Source organism: Schistocerca nitens, chromosome 5, assembly GCF_023898315.1.
Source record: "Schistocerca nitens isolate TAMUIC-IGC-003100 chromosome 5, iqSchNite1.1, whole genome shotgun sequence".
Taxonomy (NCBI): Eukaryota; Metazoa; Arthropoda; class Insecta; order Orthoptera; family Acrididae; genus Schistocerca; species Schistocerca nitens.
In genome coordinates this window covers 347540291-347562462 of record NC_064618.1, presented here as the reverse complement: position 1 = coordinate 347562462, position 22172 = coordinate 347540291, and the positions used below count along the sequence as shown (strand labels likewise).

Genomic DNA, 22172 nt, shown 5'->3' with positions numbered 1-22172 from the left:
TCCATACTTTCCGTGTCCAAGTTGATGCCTCCCATAGTTACATCCATATCCAGGAGAATGAAGTCCTGCAGGTCTCTGTATTGTGTCCCTCTCTTTTTAGTGGCCATTAACGGTCTAGCAGCAGCAGCTGTTGGACCCTCTCACCTTCTCTGTATGCAGACCACTTCTGCATTTCGTACTGCTGCCCTAGTACTTCTGCTACTGAGCGTCACCTACAGGGAGCCATCCACAAGGCGCAGTTATGGGCTCTAGCCCATGGCTTCCTGTTTTCGGCCATGAATACGTGTAATGCATTTCTGTCGGCGTCGTACCGTTTATCTGGAACCAGCACTTTACCTTCATGACGATCCACTCACTGTGGTGGAGAAACCGATTCTTAGGTCTGATTTTCGACGATCGTATAACTTGGCTTCCTCATCTTAGTCAGCTTAAATCGCAGTGTTGGCAGCACCTCAATTCCCTCTGCACCCTGAGTAACACCAAATATGGTGCAGATCGCTCCACGCTGCCGCAGCTCTACAGAGCTGTGATTTATGGTTCAGTGGCGCCCTCAGAATTGTTTCCTCGACCCATTGCACCATTGTGGAGTTGGACTAGCGACAGGAGCTTTTAGGACGAGTCCGGTAACAAGCATAATGGTAGAGGCTAGAGCCCCTCCTTTGAATATGAGACGTGCGCAACTGCTCGCCAGTTGCTCTGCACGCATTCATAGCTCTCCTGAACATCCTAATTACCATGTTCTTTTCCCATCTGTGGCAGTTCACCTCCCGCATAGGCGGCCCAAGTCAGGGCTAACGATTGGGGTTCGCGTGAGATCGCTTGTCTGGAGTCCTTGGCTGTACCACTTCTCCTCGAGGTCCAGTCACTTACACCTCCGTGTTGTAGCTGTAGGCCGAAGCTTCGCCTGGACGTTTCGCGTGCCCCTAAGGACTCAGTTAACCCTGCGGCTCTCCACTGTCACTGCCTCTCGATTCTTGAAGAGTTCGGGTCTCTGAAGTGGTTTACACCGATGGCTCGATGGCTGATGGTAATGTTGGCTTCGCCTTTGTCCAAGAAGGCCACATTGAACAGCATTACTTGCCTGATGGCTGCAGTGTATTCACTGCAGAGCTGGTGGCCATATCTAGTGCACTTCAGTATACCCGTTAATGTCCCAAGGAATCGTTTTTTCTGTGTACTGACACCTGGGCGTCCATAGACTTCATCTATGCCCTGGACCAGTCCCGTCATTCAGTGGTGTTTGTGTGGACCCCAGGACACGTCAGCATTTCACGCAGCGAACTTGTCGACAGGCTGGCGAAAGAGGCTTCATGGAAACCGCTTCTGGAGATGGGCATCTCTGAACTTGACTGGTTTTCTGACTTACGCCAGTGTTGTTCGGCTTTGGGAGACAAATGGCATAACAGTAGACACAAGACTGGGTGTCGTTAAAGAGACAACGAATGTGTGGAAGTCTTCTATGTGGGCCTCTCGCGGGGAGTCAGTTGTCCTCTGCCTACCTTGGGTGACCCACAGTTATCTCTTGGGCCGTGAAGACCCGCCTCATTGCCGATGCGATGCCCGATTGACAGTGGCTCTTATTCTGGTGCACTGTCCCACTTTGACTGCCCAGCGACGATATCTTGGGCTACTGGCCTCATTGCCGCTCATTTTATCTGACAAAGCCCCATTCTCTGATTTAGTTCTACGTTTTATTCGTGAGGGTGTGTTTTTATTATGTGATCTGAGTTTTAGCACACGTCCTTTGACCCTGTGTCCTCCACCCTAGTGCTTTAAGGGTTGAGATTTTAATGTGAAGCAGAGTGGTTGGCATTTCCTATTTATTCTCTTCTATTTTACCATATGTTTTTTGTCTTTTGTTCCTTTGTGTTCGTTGCCTTTGCTTCGATCTTCTGGTTTTCATTTCTTTCCGTTTTGTTATATGTCTGTTTTATTCTCCCTTGTGAGATTGTTTTATTAGGAACAAGGGACAGATGACCTCATAGTTTGGTCCCTTCCCCCACTTTTAAGCCAACCAACCTGTCGATAGTCTTTTGGTTAACACAGGGATCCCTCCCCTTTAAATTCGGCAGTCCAAACCTTTGTTTTCCCTACGCCATAACTATCTGCTATTCCTCTGCTAACCCCTCTCGTTTTTTTAGCGGATGCAGGCCGTCGCCTGTCCGCTTCCTGTCCTTACATGCGTCTACTGGTTGGGCTCTGCCTTGCGTCTCTCCACCTCAACTTCCATCTCCTCTTTGTCCTTTTCCCAAGTGCCCTCCCAGCCACACCACTTCGTTAGTTCCTCGGCTTCAGATTTGGATTGACCTCTTCCAGGTTCTGAAAGCCTCCATCACTCCAATGGCGTTCCATTGTTTCGAATGCTCTTATGAGAGTCTGAGGATGGCATTTTTTCAGCTGATGGTTCTAAATATGCTGCTGATGTGGGATATCTCTTCTGTTGGTGTGGAACACCATCTACTGCAGAAACGTTCTGGCCATCTGTTGGGCCCTATGTTTTATTAAATTGTCCTCACTCACCTACGTTTTCTTATGTACAGATTCAATGTGTGGCCTTCAGTCCATCACTCGTTTTTCCCGCCATTTTTGGTCTTGGCCATCTATGACTTTGTTGCTGATCAGTGATCATCTGGCTGGCGCTCAGCCATCCACCCCACCATTCTCAGTGGTCTCTCTGGGGCGAATTTGCTGGTTCACATCAAATCCCATTTTGCTTAATCATGGCCTGATGCTTCGGAGGCTACCCCCATCTAATGAACTTCGCGCCATCGAGACTTGCACCATGTGGCATTCTTCCCTTTGCCTCTCCTAGTGGGAATCCACCAACTTCTGTCATTTTCGTATTGATCATATTAGCTTGAACCATGGGCTCTTACTCTGTAATGACCCTCCACCCTGGTATGTACTCTCAGGCCCAACTTCCCAAGTTTTCCCCCTGAATTTGAATCCCACAGTGTGGGCGTTGTTTATAGATGTTGACCTTGCCTCTATACTGGCAGGGTTCTCCCCTTCTTTCCCCTACATTTTGTCCTGTTTCAACCTTATCTTCTTCCACTGTTGTTGCCCTGCTGTTGCCCTGCTGTAATATGGTATTGATGTGGTCTGAGTGTTGCGACGAGTTTGTGGTGGAGTTGGTGCCCCACTGCACATAGTATTTCTTGGGTGCCCCTGCTCTTCCCGTTTCAACCTCCCTGCCCCTTCCGTTCTTTCCTCTTCCTGTTACACTGACACTCCTTTTCCCTCTTTGTCTGCATGTTGACTGGACTGTGCTGTTGTTCCTCCCTTGCTTTCTGCTATCCTACATCATAGGACCAATTACCTCACTGTTTGGTACCCTCCTCCAAATTAGGCAAACAACCAACCTCACTAAAATGAGACTGTTATTTGGAATGCGCCAAAATTTTCTGTGCCAACATCTCCATCTCCCCTCCCTGGACTATCCTGTACTCCATATTATCCTACCCCAAGGATTACCTTCAGTCTCTTCCAAGCTCAGTCTGTGGCCCCTATGACCCTTTGGCATATGTTATGTTCATTCTTAGAGTTACAGGGGCTACCAGCTTTTGAACTGGTGATGTGGAACTTTGGATCAGATGAAACGTGCTTTCGTCTTTTGCCAGAGAGGAACGTTCTTTGCTGTCAACAACGTGTAGTGTTTGCAGTGGAGCTGACAGGCGTTAGCAGATCCCTCCATTTTATTAAATAATGACTAACTTGATGGTATTCTAAAGTGTACTATCTCCATTAGCGTTATCTGTCGAGCAATGCTGGTCTTGCAGGCTTCAGTTGTCTTTCTATTGGTCCCAAGTAATGTGGGAAACTTGAGGAATGAAATGGCCGATAGTTTGACTAGAGGGAGCATTTACTTGCTCCTTGTTCTCTATGCCGACCTCAGGTGCGGATTTGCACGTGTACACCAGATCTTTAACAGAATCATCTGGAGGGGGGGCTACCTCCCCTTTTAGCTCCACACAATCCAGGAGACAGCTGCAGTATGATGCTCGTCCTTGTACATCTCTGAGAAGGAATCCACAGTCCTATGTAGTCCCCAAATTGGTCATACCACCTTAGTCAATAGTTAAGTCTTTGTAAGAAGCCACCCCCATTGCAGTTGTGGAGCCTTACACACGGTAAATCTTACCTATTGGAATGTCCCATACTTTTGGCCCTTCATCCTAAGTATGGACTTCCAAACTCACAACCTCTAGCATTGGCAGGTGAATCCTCGGTGGTTGAACTGGTTTTTTCTCCTTGAAAGTGGTTTTTATTCACAGCTATACAGTGTTAGTCTAATTCCATAGTAGGACCAGAGTGTTTGACCTTCAGTAGGCCCTCTCCCCTTCACCAGGCTACACTTTCATCCTTCTTTTAGTATGTTTCAATCGCTTCTAGATTCGTTTACCGTCTCTCAGCCGTACCCACTTCCCTGTGGACTCTTGATCGACGGATCATGGTTTGGACAGCTGTGGATGGGACGTTTCCTGCCCCCTTACAGGGCTCTGGGAGATGCCCACCTGTCGACTTCCCTATTCCTTAATCTTGTTTTTACTAATGACTGTACAAAAGACGCCGCACAGTGTGACTGCGCGGTTTTTAGCGCCATGTAACAGATTACGCGGCCCCTCCTAACGGAGGTTAGTCCTCCCTCGGGCGTGGGTGTGTGGGTTGCTATTAGCATAAGTTAGTTGAAGTAGTGTGTACGTCTAGGGACCGATGACCTCAGCAGTTTTGTCCCTTAGGAAAACACACACACACACAAACACACACACACACACACACACACACACACACACACACACACACATACAAATTTTGTACAAGAGACTTGCATTATAGGCTCCTCGCATTTACTATTACCAAGCTCCCAAATACATCAGAAATCTTTCTCAGTGGACATCACTACTTCTGGATACACAAGTCTTAGATCAAGGGTCTGAGGACCTCGTTGTTTGCTCCCTTACCACTTCCCCTCCCTCAATCAGCCTACCAATCGACGACTAAAACTGGTTGTGTACAAGAGTATTTAATCAGCAGATCAATGTGGTAATGACATTTTTCAAATATTAGCTGTGGGCACCACGTGCTGAAAATATATTGCTTAGTTCTGTTTTCATGTTTTTGTTATTGACATTCCCACTGACGCCCATTACATTTTCATCATTCCCATTGTTCTGGACTAAATATTCTTCGCTCTGAAACTGTCTTCGCGCTGTATTGGAATGGCAGGGGTCAGACATGGGGTGGTGGTGATTGATCATCCATTTGATCTGTGGGAGACGGTCTGCTCGGACCTATGTACTGGCCAGATTCATACCTTCTTCCGCAACTCTTCCTCAGCTTCGGCATCAGTACTACCTTAAACGTTGTAACGTTCCCTGGCAAACTCACACTATTAATAAACTAAAATTTATTTGTACCATATACGCCGCTCTGAGCAATTTGTATATACTGTAATTATTTAACAAATATTATTGAATTTTGTGTAAAAGACATTTGTTGTTATTGTAATATTTTTTGTAGTAATATTCTCTCTGTATTTAGGATGGTAATATTTCTATATTCATAATGTAATTGCGAAATGTGTCAATATCTGCGATAACAGAGATGTGAAATTCAGCCAGAGGAAAATAATGTTGTGAGATTACAAAGAAATGTTAATAGTCAGCAGTAGTATAAAAGCACAATGTACTATGTATTCTTTGGTCTTCCTCCTTTAGAGCTGAAAGCGATAGGAAGCTGTGACGAAGTATTTTATGAATTGGTAGACTTCTTTAATCTGTATCGAGATTTAGCCGCCATTAGAGCAGAAATTACAAACTAATGTAAGTTGAATTATTGTTGTGGTATAAATACATCATAATTTATCAAAAGTGTGTATTATTAATGTAAATTAGCTTGCCCATGTCATCTATAATATTTCTTTAAAGAATTTTCAGCATTTTTAGCGGTGTTGCTGGGCTGTGCCGCGACCGATCGATTTGCAGCGGCGGCACATTTAAAAAAATTGTTCCGCTAAGAAAAATTAACCAAACCCGTAAATAGGGAACAGATAAAAAATTAGCAGTGAATTAAGAGAATGTTCTTCTTTTACAGCGACCCTGAGACTGACGGATTTTGAAAATAGTTACACATTTGTGCATTCATAGGCGGATAGTTAATGTTGAAATTTAACAATTTCGGTTCTTTCAAATAACTTAAATGTATAGCGAAGTGTGTTTTATCAGTGATAATTAAACGTCGGCTTGGCAATATTTAACCATTTTCTGCTAATAGAGACAGTCTTGTGTTCCATAGCTATCGCCGGAAAAAATTCAGTAAATATTTTTAAAAAAACCCACTGCATTTAGAAAGTGTGTGCCTAGGCCGAATTATGTAAAGGATTTAATTCTCAGATAAATATTCATAATCAGTTAATATGAGTTTACGTAATTTTAAATGTACTCAATTCTTTTGAAAATGCATTTTTCTATTACCACACGTAAATTAGACGAAGGTTCTACAACAAAGTTCGTTCGTACGTACAGAAGAAAAGAAAGGCAATGTAATTAACAAAAAAGGCAATTTTAAAAAAGGGTAACTGATAATTATTTAATTTCATCTCTTTTTTTAATGAAATTATTTTTTTAAAAAGAATTTTATTAAAACGTCTTCGTAACACTCCTACATACTTTAATCTTCAGAACACGAACTTTCCCGACATAATTGCGAAGGACCTTCCCTCGGATTGAGGGACTTAGGACCTATTCAGTGCCTCAACCCTCAACGAAACAACGCATGACCCTTAGTTTGGAGCCCACTCAAATGATTATGCCTGCAGTTTTGCACAGTCCGCCCTGCCCTTAACTTTACGCATTCAAATGATAGTTTGGTATCAAATTGCTGAAGTAGTTCGTGGAACTACAGCGAATTTCCGAAATCTCCGCATTTCTCCTAACTCGCTATCCTGGCGCAACTTAGAATAAGTTTCCATTCCGCTTCCGTCTCTTGACTCATCTCAACAAGTGAGACACAAGAAGTGGCTCCCTGCATCATGCGAGTAGCAGTGTATGTATTTTGTGGATTGCATGTTTAGTTAGATCTTTAAACAGATAGAAGAAAATTAAAGTTAATTCTGTCGCAGCCCTTGTCTGTCACAGTATGTTACCTGTAAAGTCCTATGTTCACAGTAAACAATGCCTTGCAGCCAGCTGATGCACAACATCTACAAGCTCCTGGACCGCGGCGGAGAAGCGTTTATCGTGATGCCCATCTACACGGCTGTGGAGTCCCTGTATCAGGCTCTGTCAAGGGCGGGTTATTGGACTCTGTATGTGCAGGTGAGCAAGAAAAATATTTGCATGTAGGAAAGATAAAATAGCATTGTAAAACGCTTCCTTTTGTAGAAAGCTTCTGAGAAAAACGTACAAAACTGTGGAGTACCTTTCACAGAAATAAAATATTTCCAGTTTTACTGGTAAATGACGTCCAAGAAAGCAGTGTCTAAGCCTTAGTTGCCTGAACCGTCAAAAACACAATTTTTTCAGTATTTTAACTGAGCACAGTAGTAAATGGCGACAACATTAGTGATTTTCAGAATTTTATCTTAATTTCCCACTATTTTAGAAAAATGGCACTTCAGAGACTTTGTGGCCTTTCAGTGGCTCACAGACCTACTGTTTCCAGTACAGCATAGACAGTAACTAGAAAACATTTTAGTATGCACTGAGGTTACACATTTGAGCATTGGAAAAGTAATTACATTTACTAAATAGATTTCAACAAAACAATTTCTCTTTTCATGGCAGCAGAGAAATACTCCAGAAAATGAAAATATTGAGTGTGGTCTATCGTACCTTTGTTTTAATGCGCACACATCACATCTTCCCCTTTTGCTGCACAAGTGACTAAGTGAACACCTTCATTTCGTAGTCTTACATCTTTTGGGACTGGTTATTCTAATTTCTTCCATTTGTTGCATGTAGACCTGTGCTTCATATCAGAACTTGTCAGGAACTGACCGGTTATGCGCTTGCCTAATAAATTAGTCCTTAACCAGCATTTCTCCTGAACTCCAGCAATTGAAAGTTTCCCTGCAGTTCACAGTACATTGCATAACCATTCACAAATTCTATTTCCATCTACATCCACACCTACATCTACATGATTACTCTACTACTCACAATGAAATGCCTGGCAAAGGGTTCAATGAACCACCACCAAGCTGACTCTCTACCGCTCCACGGGAAAAAAGAGCACTTAATTTTTTCTGCCTGCCCTGATTTCTCTTACTTTATCGTGATGGTTTCTCCCTACGTAGATGGGTGCCAACAATGTTTTCACAATCGGAGGAGAAAACTGGTTATGGAAATTTCATGAGAACATGATGTCGCAACGAAAAACGCCATTGTTTTAATTATTGCCAATACAATTCACGTATCACGTCCGTGGTATTATCTCCCCTATTTCGTGATAATACAAAACGAGCCGCCCTTCTTTGAACTTTTTCAATATGATGCGTCAGTCCCATGTGATACGGATCCCACACCCCACAGCAATAATCCAGAAAAGGGAGGACAAGTGTAGTGAAAGCAGCCTCTTTAGTAGACCTGTTGCACATTCTAAGTGTTCTGCCAATGAATCGGTCTTTAATTTACTCTACCCACAACATTATGTACGTCATCATTCCAATTTAGATTATTTGTAATGGTTATCCCTAAGTATTTAGTTGAATTTACAGCCTTCAGATCTGTGTGACTGACTTATTGCGTAATCAAAATTTAGCGGATTTCTTTTAGTACTCATGTGAACAACTTTACACTTTTCCTTATTCAGGGTCAATTGTCACTTTTCGCACCATACAGATCTTATCTAAATCATTTTACAAGTCGTTTTGATCATCTGATGACTTCACAAGACGGTAAATGACAGCATCATCTGCAAATAATGTAAGACGACTACTCAGTCTCTCATACGTCGTCAATACAGATCAGCAACAATAGAAAGCCTGTAACACTTCCTTGGGGAACGCCGGATATTACTTCAGTTTTACTCGATGACTTTCCGTCTTTTACTACGAACTGTGACCTTTCTGGCAGGAAATCACAAATCCAGTCACACAACTGAGGCAATATTCCATAGGCACACAGTTCGGTTAGAAGACGCTTGTGAGGAACGACGTCGAAACCCTTCTGAAAATCTAAAAATGTGGAGTCAACTTGACATCCCCTGTCGATAGTACTCATTACTTCAAGAGTATAAAGAGCTAGTTTTGTTCCCCACTAACGATATTTTCTGAATACGTGCTGACAGTCAGTAAACCTTTTTCTTCGAGGTACTTCATAATGTTCGAATTCAGTATACGTTCCAAAACCCTACTGCAACTCTACGTTAGTGATATGGGCCTGTAAATCAGCGGATTACTATTTCCCTTTTGCGTACTGGCGTGACTTGAGCTACTTTCCAGTCTTCACGTACGGAACTTTCTGTGAGCGAGCGGTTGTATATAATTGCTAAACATAGAGCTATTGCATCTGCATACTCTGAAAGGAACCTGACTGGTATACCTTCTGGACTGGGAACCTTGCCTTTGATTTAAGCGGATTTGCTACACCGAGGATATCTACTTGTGAGTTTCTCATCTTCGCAGTTCTTGTTTGGAATTCGGGAATATATGCTTAGTCTTCTTTAGTGGAAGAATTTCGGAAAACGGTGTTTTGTAACTCTACTTCGGTGACACTGTCGTCAGTGACTTCACCGTGGTTATCGCGCAGTGATGGTATTGATTACGTCTTGCCACTGGTGTGCTTTATATATATGACCAAAATCTCTTAGGGGTTTCTGCCAGATTCCGAGACAGTTTCGTTTCGGAAATCATTAAAAATACCTCGCATTGAAGCACGCCCTGTATTTAGAACTTCGGCAGAACTTTGCCAATCTTCGGAATTTTGCGTTCTCTTAAATTTGGCGTGCTTTTTCGTTGATTCTGCAACAACTATCTGACAAGTTTTGTGTACCATGGGAATCAGTACCATACATAATACCCCAAGGAGGACGATGCCACCGCTTTTTGGATCTTCTTCCCCTACAAGCAGATCTAAGGCTATAGACATGGTCTAAAACTTCCATGTTCCATTTGCAGTCTTTTACTAAAGTTACGCACTGACTGTTGTTTTTGGTGCCATCCTTCAGCTTTCTGGACACGAATGTTACTTCTGTACCATAATTGGGAACCAAACGATTTTGTTCTCTTTCGGTCGAAAAACTAATTCCAGAGGATGACTTCCTGTAATCTTTAATTTCCCCATAAACGGAAGGGCCTGATGGGAGCCGCGTGGGGTAGCCGCACGGTCTTAGGCGCCTTGCCACAGTCCACAAGGCTCGCTCGCTCTGAGGTTAGGTGTGAAAGTCTAGGTACGGATGACCTCAGCAATTTGGTCCCATAAGAACTTACCACAAAATTTCAAATTTTGCCTGATGGGAAACCTATGTATTGATCCTCATTGTTGCACACAATTTCCTGTCTTCAGCCTTTCAAGCAGCTCAATGGAAGTAAAAAACTTACCAAATGAGTCTCCTGTTCTTGCCTTGAAACCTCTTTCATAACGCTAAAACTACCTTTTTTAATAATTCATAGTTTTCAGATTCTCTCTCCAGGGCTTGATTCGTCCCTTGATAAATATAAAAGGGAAGGATATAACCTTTCTGGTCTGCTGTGCACTACAGTTAGTAACCGAATTTCACTGGCTTGATTGGATCGTACGGTTCCTTTGAATTTCTTCCCTCAAACAAGTGTATATCTAACTCAGAACTTCTGTTTCATCATACAATGTTGGGAAATCTTTATTTTGAAAAGAATTCAAGGAACGCACTCCATAGCCTTTGTATCATTTGGTGGAATACAAGAGTTACTCAAATGTAAATCAGAGAGGACTGTTAAACCAACCACGAGTCGGTCTTTTACTAATTGACCACAGAGATCACCAGACGACCAATAGTGTTTCCATGATGGAAGCTTGACAGTTGATGAAAAAATTTATTCTTCAGACAGGTTGAGGTTGGAAAAATTTGTTCTTCCTCGTTGTAAAGATTACTAATTTACACAATATGCTGTAAAAGCGACTCAAACAAAATAACGATCATATGTTGCTGTTTCACTCTTTCAGGTTCCCTCTATTGGGTCCTGAAAGCAAAATGCATTAGCACTACCTCCAGAAATAAAGTGCACAAACACCAACTGCCCCCCCAGGGGATCCAAAACTCTATTGTGGATACGTGCGTAGCGAGCACGGGACCCCGAGCTGATGTGGCCTTCCTTCCTTTCCGGGCTGCATACCTTCCCTTTCCGCATCCTTCCCCATCCCCCATCTTCGCCCCTCCCCCTCACCTCTGGCTCTTTCCTTCCTTTTCTCCCCCTCTGGGGAAATGGTTTGTGCCTACGTCCGGAGATGGACGCTTGTAAATGTACCACATTCTTCGCCTTCCTTACTTGTAAGTCTTCGTCCTTCCTTTGTCCTTCTCTTTTCCTTACCTCTTCTCTCTACCCTTTTTTCCGCTGCGGCGTTTGAGACCTCTTCTTTCCTTTCCCTTTCTCTTTCTTCCTCCCTGTGCGTGTCTGAAGGCCGACCCACGCACTTCCATGCGTAGCCGGTGACGGGGTAACGCGTAATTCCCCGCCCCGGGTAGACAGGTAGGACACGTACGTACCCCCTGGTAACGGCCAGGCCCAGGGAGGGGTGATTACCCGAGCTGATACCTTCCGAAAGTGCCGATTGGTCCCTCCGTCCGTTTGTCGGGAGGTGTGACCTGAGGTGTGAACAATCACCTAAGGCGGGAGTGCCCTCAGAGAGGGCCCCCACAAGGGAGGAGCGCGCCATCGGAGACGCCGGTAATCATGGGGGATTCTTCCGCAATGGTTTCCTCACCTTCCACTATGTCTGCTCACAAACGTAAGTTCACAGAGTCTCAACCACAGTCAGTTCTTCCATCGTTGCCACAGTTTCTTGTTGTTTCTCGGTCTGACGAAGGTCACGACTTCTCCACAGTCAACCCTTTCATTATTCAGAAAGGTGTCGACGCAATTGCAGGTCCTGTAAAGTCTTGTTCCAGATTACGGAATGGCACCCTGTTGTTAGAAACAGTGAGTGCCCTCCAGGCACAAAAATTGTTGCATACCTCACTACTACACACTCTACCTGTCCGGGTGGAACCGCACCGTACCTTAAATTCCTCGCGTGGAGTCGTTTATACACGCTCCCTCGATGGACTGTCTGACGAAGAAATTCAGCACTACCTGTCAGACCAGGGCGTAACGGCTGTTCATAGGGTTATGAAAAGGGTTGACACGAACATCATTCCAACCCGCACTGTCTTTCTGACATTTGACAAAGTGCAACTCCCATCGAAAATCAAAGCAGGCTATGAGATAATTTCCGTTCGTCCTTACGTCCCAAACCCTACGCGTTGCTATCGGTGCCAGCGATTCAATCACACCAGCCAGTCCTGTTCTAATCCGGCCAAATGTGTTACGTGTGGCAGGGATGCCCATGAGGGTGCTTGTCCACCTCCATCCCCTCGCTGCATCAACTGTATGGGTGACCACGCTGCTTCCTCTAGAGATTGCCCAGTTTTTAAGGACGAAAAGCTCATCCAGGAAATAAGAGTGAAGGAAAAGGTGTCGACCTTTGCTGCTCGAAAATTATTCGCCAGTCGACAGCCCACCGTGCCTCAGACAGGCAAATACAGCACTGTCCTTGCTTCTCCTCGGCCAACAAAGGAGGCGGCCACGCAGACTTGCGACCTCACCTTTAGTGCCACGGTCGTCCGATCGGCCAGCGCAAAGATCGCCCGTTCAACTTCACCACTTTCGCCTGCCCACTCTTTGGCTCACCCTTCGTCGGGTTCTGCTAAATCTCGAGCCCAAAAGTCAGACGCCAAGTTTTCGAAGAAAGAGCATACTCGTGAAGAGTTTTTACGTACGGCAACTTCACCACCATCGGTTCCTCCTTCCTCTAAACCTCATACTTCCAAGAAGGCTACAAAGAAACCCAGTTCCTCTCCTTCTCCGCCAAGGCGTGTCCCATCCACAGCGCCACCTGGCGGAAATCGCCCTCGGCCGTCTTCTGTGTCGCCGAGGCGCACTGCTGGTGACCGGTCAACCGGCCGATCGCTGGTGGCAGGAGCTGCTCCTGACCAACCTATGGATCAGGATCTTCTGCCTTCGGCCGAATGCCATTCCATGCTGTCGGTCGCAAGCTCTGAGCAGTCGTTGAGTTGACAGCACCCTTGGTCACATTCCTCCATTTTCTGTTCACCCTATGTCCATTATCCACTGGAATATCCGCGGCATTCGAGCCAATCGGGATGAATTGTCGATCCTCTTACGATCCTACTCGCCGGTCATCTTCTGTCTTCAGGAAACAAAGCTGCGTCCTAATGACCGCTTTGTTCTCCCTCATTTTCAGTCCGTCTGATATGACCTCTCTGTGGAAGGCACTCCAGCCCATGGAGGACTCACGATTCTTCTCCATGATACTCTCCATTATCGCCCAATCCCCTTAAACAGTTCCTTCCAAGCTGTCGCCGTCCGTCTTTCCATTCCTGGATACACGTTCTTTGTACTGTATACATTCCATCGTCCACACCAATGGCACGAGCTGATCTCCTTCATCTTCTTGGTCAGCTTCCACCCCCCCCCCCCTATTTGCTGGTTGGGGACTTCAATGCCCACCACCCGCTTTGGGGATCTCCACATCCTTGTCCACGTGGCTCCCTATTGCTAGACGTCTTCCACCAAGCGGATCTGGTTTGCCTCAACACTGGGGTCCCCACGTTTTTGTCTGCCTCCACGACAAATTTATCTCATTTGGACCTTGCGATCGCTACTGTTCCGCTAGCTCGGCGCTTCGAATGGTTCGCCCTTGATGATACTCGAGTGACCACTTCCCATGTGTCCTTAGGCTGCAGCCTCAACTGCCATATATGCGCCAGCGACGCTGGAAGTTTGCCCAAGCCGATTGGACACTTTTTTCGTCTCTAGCGACATTCGATGACCGTCGCTTTCCCAGCGTCGACGATGAGGTCACACATATTACCGACGTAATTCTTACAGCTGCGGAACGTTCAATACCACGCACCTCCGAATTGCCCCGGCGCCCCCCAGTTCCTTGGTGGAACGAGGCATGCCGTGACGCAATCCGTGAGCGGCGACGTGCTCTTCGCATTTTCCGTCACCATCCTACTTTGGCAAACTGTATCCGCTATAAGCAGCTCCGTGCGCGATGCCGTCGCGTCATCCGCGATAGCAAGAAGGCAAGCTGGCAATTCTTTATTAGCTCCTTTAACACCTTCACTCCCTCCTCGGAAGTTTGGAGTCGGCTTCGACGGTTCTCAGGCGCGCCTAGTTTCTCCCCGGTCTCTGGGCTCACTGTCGCGCATGATACATTAGTGGACCCCGTCGCAATTTCTAACTCATTGGGTCAGCACTTTGCTGAGATCTCGAGCTCTTCAAATTACCCGCCAGCGTTTCTCCCGAAGAAACGTGCAGCGGAAGTGCGACATCTTGCTTTCTCCTCTCAAAATCACGAAAGCTACAATACTGTTTTCTCCATGCGGGAACTCCAACATGCCCTCTCTTCTTCTCGCTCCTCCGCCCCAGGATCGGATGGTATCCATGTCCAAATGTTGCTGCATTTATCAACCCATAGTCTGCGTTACCTCCTTCGCCTTTATAATCGAATGTGGACCGACAGTACTTTTCCCAGACGATGGCGGGAAGCTATCGTCGTTCCCATTCCGAAACCTGGAAAGGACAAACATCTCCCCTCTAGCTATCGCCCCATTTCTCTCACGAGTAGTGTAAGATTTTGGAGCGTATGGTGAATTACCGTTTAGCTTGGTGGCTGGAGTCCCGCAGTCATTTAACACCAGCCCAATGCGGATTCCGAAAGCATCGTTCTGCAGTTTACCATCTTGTTGCTCTCTCCACTTATATCATGAACAATTTTCTCCGGAAACGCCTAACGGTAGCAATATTTTTTGATATGGAGAGAGCATACGATACCTGTTGGAGGACAGGCATCCTCCGCACACTGTTCTCTTGGGGCTTTCGAGGCCGGCTGCCCCTTTTTCTTCGCGAATTTATGGCAGAGCGAACATTTAGGGTGCGGGTGAACACTACTCTCTCCCGTACTTTCTCTCAAGAAAACGGGGTACCCCAGGGCTCCGTGCTGAGTGTTGTACTGTTTGCCATCGCTATAAATCCAATTATGGATTGTCTCCTTCCTGACGTCTCGGGCTCCCTCTTTGTGGACGATTTTGCGATCTACTACAGCTCTCAACGGACCAGCCTTCTTAAACGACGTCTTCAAGGATGTCTCGATCGCCTCCACTCTTGGAGCCTCGAAACCGGCTTCAGTTTTTCTCCCAGTAAGACCGTTTGTATTAATTTTTGGCGACGTAAGGAGTTTCTTCCGCCCTCCTTACATCTAGGTCTGTCAACCTCCCGTTTTCAGACGTCACAAAATTCTTGGGTCTTATGTTTGACAGAAAACTGTGCTGGTCCTCCCACGTTTCCTATCTTTCGGCTCGCTGTCTGCGAACGCTCAACACCCTCCGTGTCCTGAATGGTACCTCCTGGGGAGCGGACCGAGTGGTCCTTCTCCGCCTCTATCGCGCCTTAGTGCGCTCGAAATTGGACTATGGAAGCATAGTCTACTCCTCTGCTCGGCCGTCTATTCTACGGCGTCTCGACTCTATCCACCACCGTGGATTACGTTTAGCATCTGGAGCTTTTTACACTAGCCCTGTGGAAAGCCTTTATGCTGAGACTGCTGAACCTCCGCTGTCCAATCGGCGAGCGGTCCTTCTGAGCCGTTATGCTAGCCATCTGTCTTCCATGCCTGCTAATCCTGCCCATGACCCTTTTTTCGACGCCTCCTTTGATGTAGGGTATGCAGGCCGCTCCTCCTCCCTACTACCCCCGGGAGTCCGCTTCCGTCAACTGCTCCATTCTCTTTCCTTCCGCTTTCCTAAAACCTTCTTGACAACTTGGGGTACAGCACCGCCTTGGCTCCGTCCCCGGATCTGTCTGCTCCGTCCCCGGATCTGTCTGCTCCGTGATCTTTGTCAATTTCCCAAGGATGGTACGCCTTCACTTGTTTATCGTCGGGCATTTGCTGCTCTATGTGCACAAATGACGGACGCCACCTTTATTTACACCGACGGCTCGAAAACATCGTTGGGTGTAGGGAGTGCCTATATTGTTGGCGACGCCCCAAATCACTTTCGGCTTCCCGACCAGTGTTCGGTTTATACTGCGGAGCTTTTCGCTGTTCTCCAGGCTGTCCACTACATCCTCCGCCATCAGCGGATACAGTACGTAATCTGCTCAGATTCTCTCAGCTCTCTCCTCAGTCTCAAAGCTCTTTACCCTGTGCACCCTCTGGTCCACCGGATTCAGGACTGTCTGCGCTTGCTCCACCTGGGGGGCGTCTCGGTGGCGTTCCTCTGGCTCCCGGGACACGCTGGTATCTGTGGGAATGAGGCGGCTGATATAGCACCCAAGGCTGCAGTTTCTCTTCCTCGGCCAGCTATTCAGTCGCTGCCCTTCACCGATCTACGGAGCGGTTTATGTCGTAAAGCTGCTCATTTATGGCATGCGCATTGGTCAACACTTCCCCGCAATAAATTGCGGGAAGTGAAAGCCCTTCCTTGCGCTTGGACCTCTTCCTCCCGAACGCGTCGTCGGGAGGAGGTAATTTTAGCTAGACTCCGGATAGGGCACTGTCTTTTTAGCCATCGACATCTTTTAAGCGGCGATCCTCCCCCCACTCTGTCCCCACTGCTGTCAGCTGTGGACGGTAAGACACCTTTTAATTGAATGCCCCTATTTTAATCCGTTACGCTCCCGTCTACGGCTATCGCCTGATCTATCGTCGATTTTAGCAGATGACACGCGCTCAGCCGACCGCGTTCTCCAGTTTATTAGTGACAGTGAAATGACGTCAGTCATTTGAAGTTTTATCGGGGACCATCAACCCCTTTCTGTAGTGGACTTTTAAGCCTTGGTTCTGCTTTTAGTGTCCAATTTTTTGAGTTTCGTTCCCATTTTTGCTGTTTTCCATTTTCAGTTTTTATTATTTCCTCAGTCACGGACCTGGCGCTAATGACCATAGCAGTTTTGCGCCCTAAAACCAAAATAAAAAAAAAACAAAAACAAACTGCTTACCGTCATGGCTTCTGTAGAGTGAGGCGTTAGCATCAACAGATCGTTTCCTGCACCGTCTGTCAATTTCGCGCTCAGATATCTTAGTTTCGCTAGCGTTTTCATGCAACCAACCATTTTTTTCACTTTCCGGAATCCTCTACAGTTCAAAGTAAACTGATATAGGGCTCCACTGGTGCACATTCTAGAAATCTTTTCAAAACGTCACAACCTAAAACTATTTTAAAAAATGGCTCCACAACGTAGACCAGCCGAATTAATAAACTCGGGTGCATTAGTACCACAGCTCTATATCTGTAACAGTGCGTTCCTCATACATAAGTCTGAGTGAAGCTCAATGTTAATACTTTCACATAAAAGAAACTTGATCTTCGCAATAACATTCAAATGGTGTGCAACTCTCAAAAGTCTACATGAATCGATAAATATACTCATCGCAATTCAGTTGCCTAATGCATGAAACCACTTTCGGGAATCTAATAATTAAATTAATTCATGTTGAAAGTTAAATTGGTGTATCCATGTACCACCCAATAAACAGAATAATAGAGGGAATATGAATGAGAGCAGTGGCGTATTTTTTGCAAAATAAGTTCCATTAAGCGTTTAGTAATCACAACCTACTGGAGAACCAGCTGATAAATTTGTCAAAAAAATGACAAACGCAAATCAGTTATGGAATGTTCGATAGGCAAAGCATACATTGGGATGGAAGCTATAAAATTTCTCTCCTGAATTATTTCTTTCAGAACGCATCCTGACTTGGTTCACATGAAGCCACTATAAGGCTCAAGTATATTCAGAGGGAATGAACTACGATCAACTGTAGCAGAAACTTTCACCTGAGAACAGGGATCTGTGAATATCATTCAACAACCTTAAGCCAGTGCAGCTCAAAGAATCACAACCACCAAGCCTCAGTATGCGAGCCAAATTAGCTAAACCAAATCCGCCGACACTCTCCCTCACTCACGTACAAACGAATCTATCTTTGCTCTGCACGTTGAATCTCCACTCCTGATTGGTTGGCCTGGCAGCCAATAAAGACACAGCACCAGAGTTCAAACACTGAGCTCAAGCCTCTCCTTTGCGTGTCCTGAAGAGCCAATCAGTGCCTCCAAATTTCTCCTGTACGAAAACTTTAGGCCAGGGATGCATCTTTCTCCCATTAATGGCTATGATTTTGTGAAAAACATATACCTGGACGGGACCACAGTCACGGAGTGATCTAGTCTTTCTGGGCTGATCATTCCCAATATCTGAAATAAGACTGTTAGGCTTCCTAGACAGTCGTGCCTGCAAAATGTTTCGCCGCTCACTAACAACTGGCGTCTTCCTTGCGTCAAGGTGCTTGTAGTCATACCTCCATTAGACACGTACTCCAGCCACTCTCCCCATATTATCCCATCTTCTGATGTGAGAATATACGTAGTTTCAAAACATTCCCACCATTTGCACAAAAGCTCCGTTTACAGCAGTCTCTCTCAAATGGCTTCCTCCACTCCCATCGAGCCAACTGCCTTCTGCAATGGACTGGCGGCCGGCCCAGGTGAACTGGCGCCCTTGTGTCCATCCCTACGGAGGGGGTGGAGAGAGCTTCAGACAGAAGCCCCTCTGGGGGTAAGGACCACTGAACACTGTTCCCCAGAATCACTCGCTCGGCCATATCGCTGCACTCAGCATTTGTGGCCCTGAATCCTTGTTCACGGTCTCCTCCGCTACGACTCCCCAGGGTACAAGCACGCTGTAGGTTATATATGCAGTTAACATAACATCCTGCACACAATTTCCCCACGTAGAAAAGTTATTACCCACACGCAGCAAATGTACTACTGGGAATACTGAGATCATGATCTAAAATACGAATGCTAATGACTTCCAATGTTGTTAAAGTGAAAGAGAAGCACACTACCTCTCAACGTTACCATCTGGCGAATCGCTGAGAAGAGCTGCAGCAATTTAGTCATCTATTTTCCACGCGCGAAAAGTGGTATTTCCCTGAAGAAAATTTCAGGTCTTCTAGACCTGTCACAAAGATAATTGAAATAGAGAAGTATGGACTGAAGGAAAAGTCACCATCAGCAACTGAAAATTCCTAGTCTTCTCTCAAGTTTCCTTAACTTCCAGCTAGTCGGCAAACCCTTTCTCGGCATCACTCTTAGCTGGCATCAGCTTCCCTTTTGGGGATGGCGGAGAGCTAGTTGTACTATCACGTCATTCAGCCATGTGACTTGCATCTTCTGACGGCTGACAACTTAACACATACTGAGGGTGTGTGACAGACAGCGTCGCATTCTTACAATGCTGCCTTCATTTACCTCAAATAGAGGTATTTGCCCAGGAAGAGACTCCTTTATTTATGGGCGAAGAAATGACGGGTGGAAGACCAAATAATACGGTTTCTTGACTGTAGACAGTTGTTCGAAGCTGCATGTTTCAATGAACTGAAACTGGGGTTTGTTCAATTTGTCTACCGTCAATCGTATTCAGAAACTTAAATAAAAGCCCCTACATTTGTTTCGAAAGAAGTAATTGTTACAATAAGATAAATATTGTAGGATGACAGAACAGTACTAATCTGAGTAAGAAACGACAACATCGCAAATGAGTTACGAACGATGCTACAGATTTCACAGAAAATCCCTCCTGTTCATTTCAGTTGCAATCTTTCTCCACACCATAACGGTCACATGTTCGTTCGAATGATATTACGATACCCCTATAGAAAAGGGATATTTTCAGCAAGCTGGACGAGAAATATCATCGAACAGTCCCTGTGTGAACATGTCTACTATATGCTGCACCGAAAGAAACGCACAGGTCAAGACGTCCTTCAAAGTTGAAAGCACACGTGCTACTGAATGCTTACTCCTGTATCGGCAGCACAGTAAAAGAGAAATAAGAGGCAGCTCCGCATAGCGCGGCCATAGCGCTGTGTGTAGCGTGTTGTACACTCATGCTCATAAATTAAGGATAATTGCAGAATGTGGTGCCGCACAACGTGGCACTACACAAAACTGGAGCTAATATCATTGGCACGTAGGGAACACACACGACACTGATCTGTAAGTCGACCGTATTGGTGATAAGTTGAGAACCGCTCCGAAACACTTGCGCTACAAAACGCCAGTGTTTTCTGCGCATGTACCCCGACATGAATATGGGATATGATGACCATGCATATGTACACAGGCCGCACAATGGGTTGACATACTCTGCATCATGTGGTCGAGCAGCTGCTGGGGTATAGCCTACCATTCTTGCACCAGTGGCTGTTGGAGCTCCTGAAGTGTCGTGGGGATTTGAAAACGTGCATCGATACGTAGACTGAGAGCATGCCAGACGTGCTCCATGGGGTTTAGGTCTGGAGAACAGGCAGGCCACTGCATTCGTCTGATATCTTCTGTTTGAAGGTGGTACTCCAAGATGGCAGCTTGATGGGGCCGTGCGTTATCCATCAGGAGGAAGGTGGGACCCACTGCACTCTTGAAAAGGCCGATGTACTGGTCCAAAATGACGTCCCGATACCTGTACCGATACACCTGACCTGTTACAGTTACTCTGTCACACATGCAGGGCTGTACGTGCACTGATCATAATCCCACCCCACATCATCAAACGACGACCTCCATACAGGTCCCCTTCACGGACATTAAGTGGTTGCTATCTGGTTCCTGGTTCACACCAGATGAAAACCGGCGAGAATCACTGTTCAGACTATACCTGGACTCGTCTGTGAACGTAACCTGGGACCACTGTTCCAATGACCATGTACTGTGTTCTTGACACCAGGCTTTACGGGCTCTCCTGTGACCAGGGGTCAGTGGAATGCGCCTTGCAGGTCTCCGGGCGAATAAACCATCTCTGTTCATACTAAAATGTAGACTTTCACGGCCGGAAATATGTCCATTATAATTATCCGGGCTGTTATGCCGTGGTCGGTTGATGAATTCTGTGTCGATTCCCAACGTTTCGTCTCCGACTGCGGGAGACATTTTCAAGGGGGTCAGTAGCTCGATGGAAGGTCCAACACACCCACTGGCTCCCTAGCGACCTGCTGTGTTTCACCAGCCTCCAGTCGCCCTATTATTCTACCCCTCATAACGTCATCAATGTGTGTTCTTTGAGCCATTTTCAACAGTCACCATTAACACGTATTAAAAAGACTGCACACTTACTCGCTGCACGGTACTCTGACATGTACCAGCACACCTCTGCGTATGTCGACTGCTGCCAGCGCCACCGTGCGACGACTGCAGGTCAAATGCACCGCATGGTCATCCCAAGGCGATTTAAACCCGCAAACCGCCCACCAGAGCGTTGTTTCATAATGTCAGCATATCCTTAATTTATGGGCAGCAGTGTAGATGTGTGGTGGCCAGACGTCAAAATATATAGCCTATTTACTCGAGCCAGAGTTACGGCCCCCACTCCAGCGTTAAAAACAATTTCGGTATGTTAGCTGCATTTCTTACACAGTAATACATCCTCTAAAATGCACCGAACGTACACTAGCTGGCGACTACATTTCTCACTGCAAGCTTTCCTAAATATGCCTGTGGTTGTACTTTACTTCAAAGTATTACAATAACTATGGGCACTGGCGAAAAGAGAAGCAGTACATTACGAAGCTGTGATGTCAGGCTAAAAAAAATGGTTCAAATGGCTCTGAGCACTATGGGACTTAACAGCTATGGTCATCAGTCCCCTAGAACGTAGAACTACTTAAACCTAACTAACCTAAGGACATCGCACAACACCCAGTCAGACTAAAAGATGCGAAAAATCAGTGTTTTACACAATAGTTTCCTCAAAATCGAAAGCGCACAATGGCAAGGCAAAATCATACGAAACGTAAAGCAGTGGTCTCAAGAATGAGATTTTCGCTCTGCAGCGGAGCGTGCGCTGATAGAGATACTGTCAAGAGATGTATGTAGCTTTGCTCCATCTATACGAAACAATTTTTTTAGGC

At 45.9% G+C, this 22172-nt stretch overlaps 1 protein-coding gene across 1 annotated transcript in view; it reads left to right on the top strand.

The window, feature by feature from the left end:
• The window catches only part of LOC126260439 (juvenile hormone acid O-methyltransferase-like), a 78020-nt gene that overhangs the window by 29335 nt on the left and 26513 nt on the right, over positions 1-22172 (top strand). Inside the window, exon 2 of the mRNA XM_049957767.1 lies at positions 7184-7316. Coding sequence (XP_049813724.1) covers positions 7184-7316 — 133 coding nt within the window. The remainder of the gene's footprint in view (positions 1-7183; positions 7317-22172) is intronic.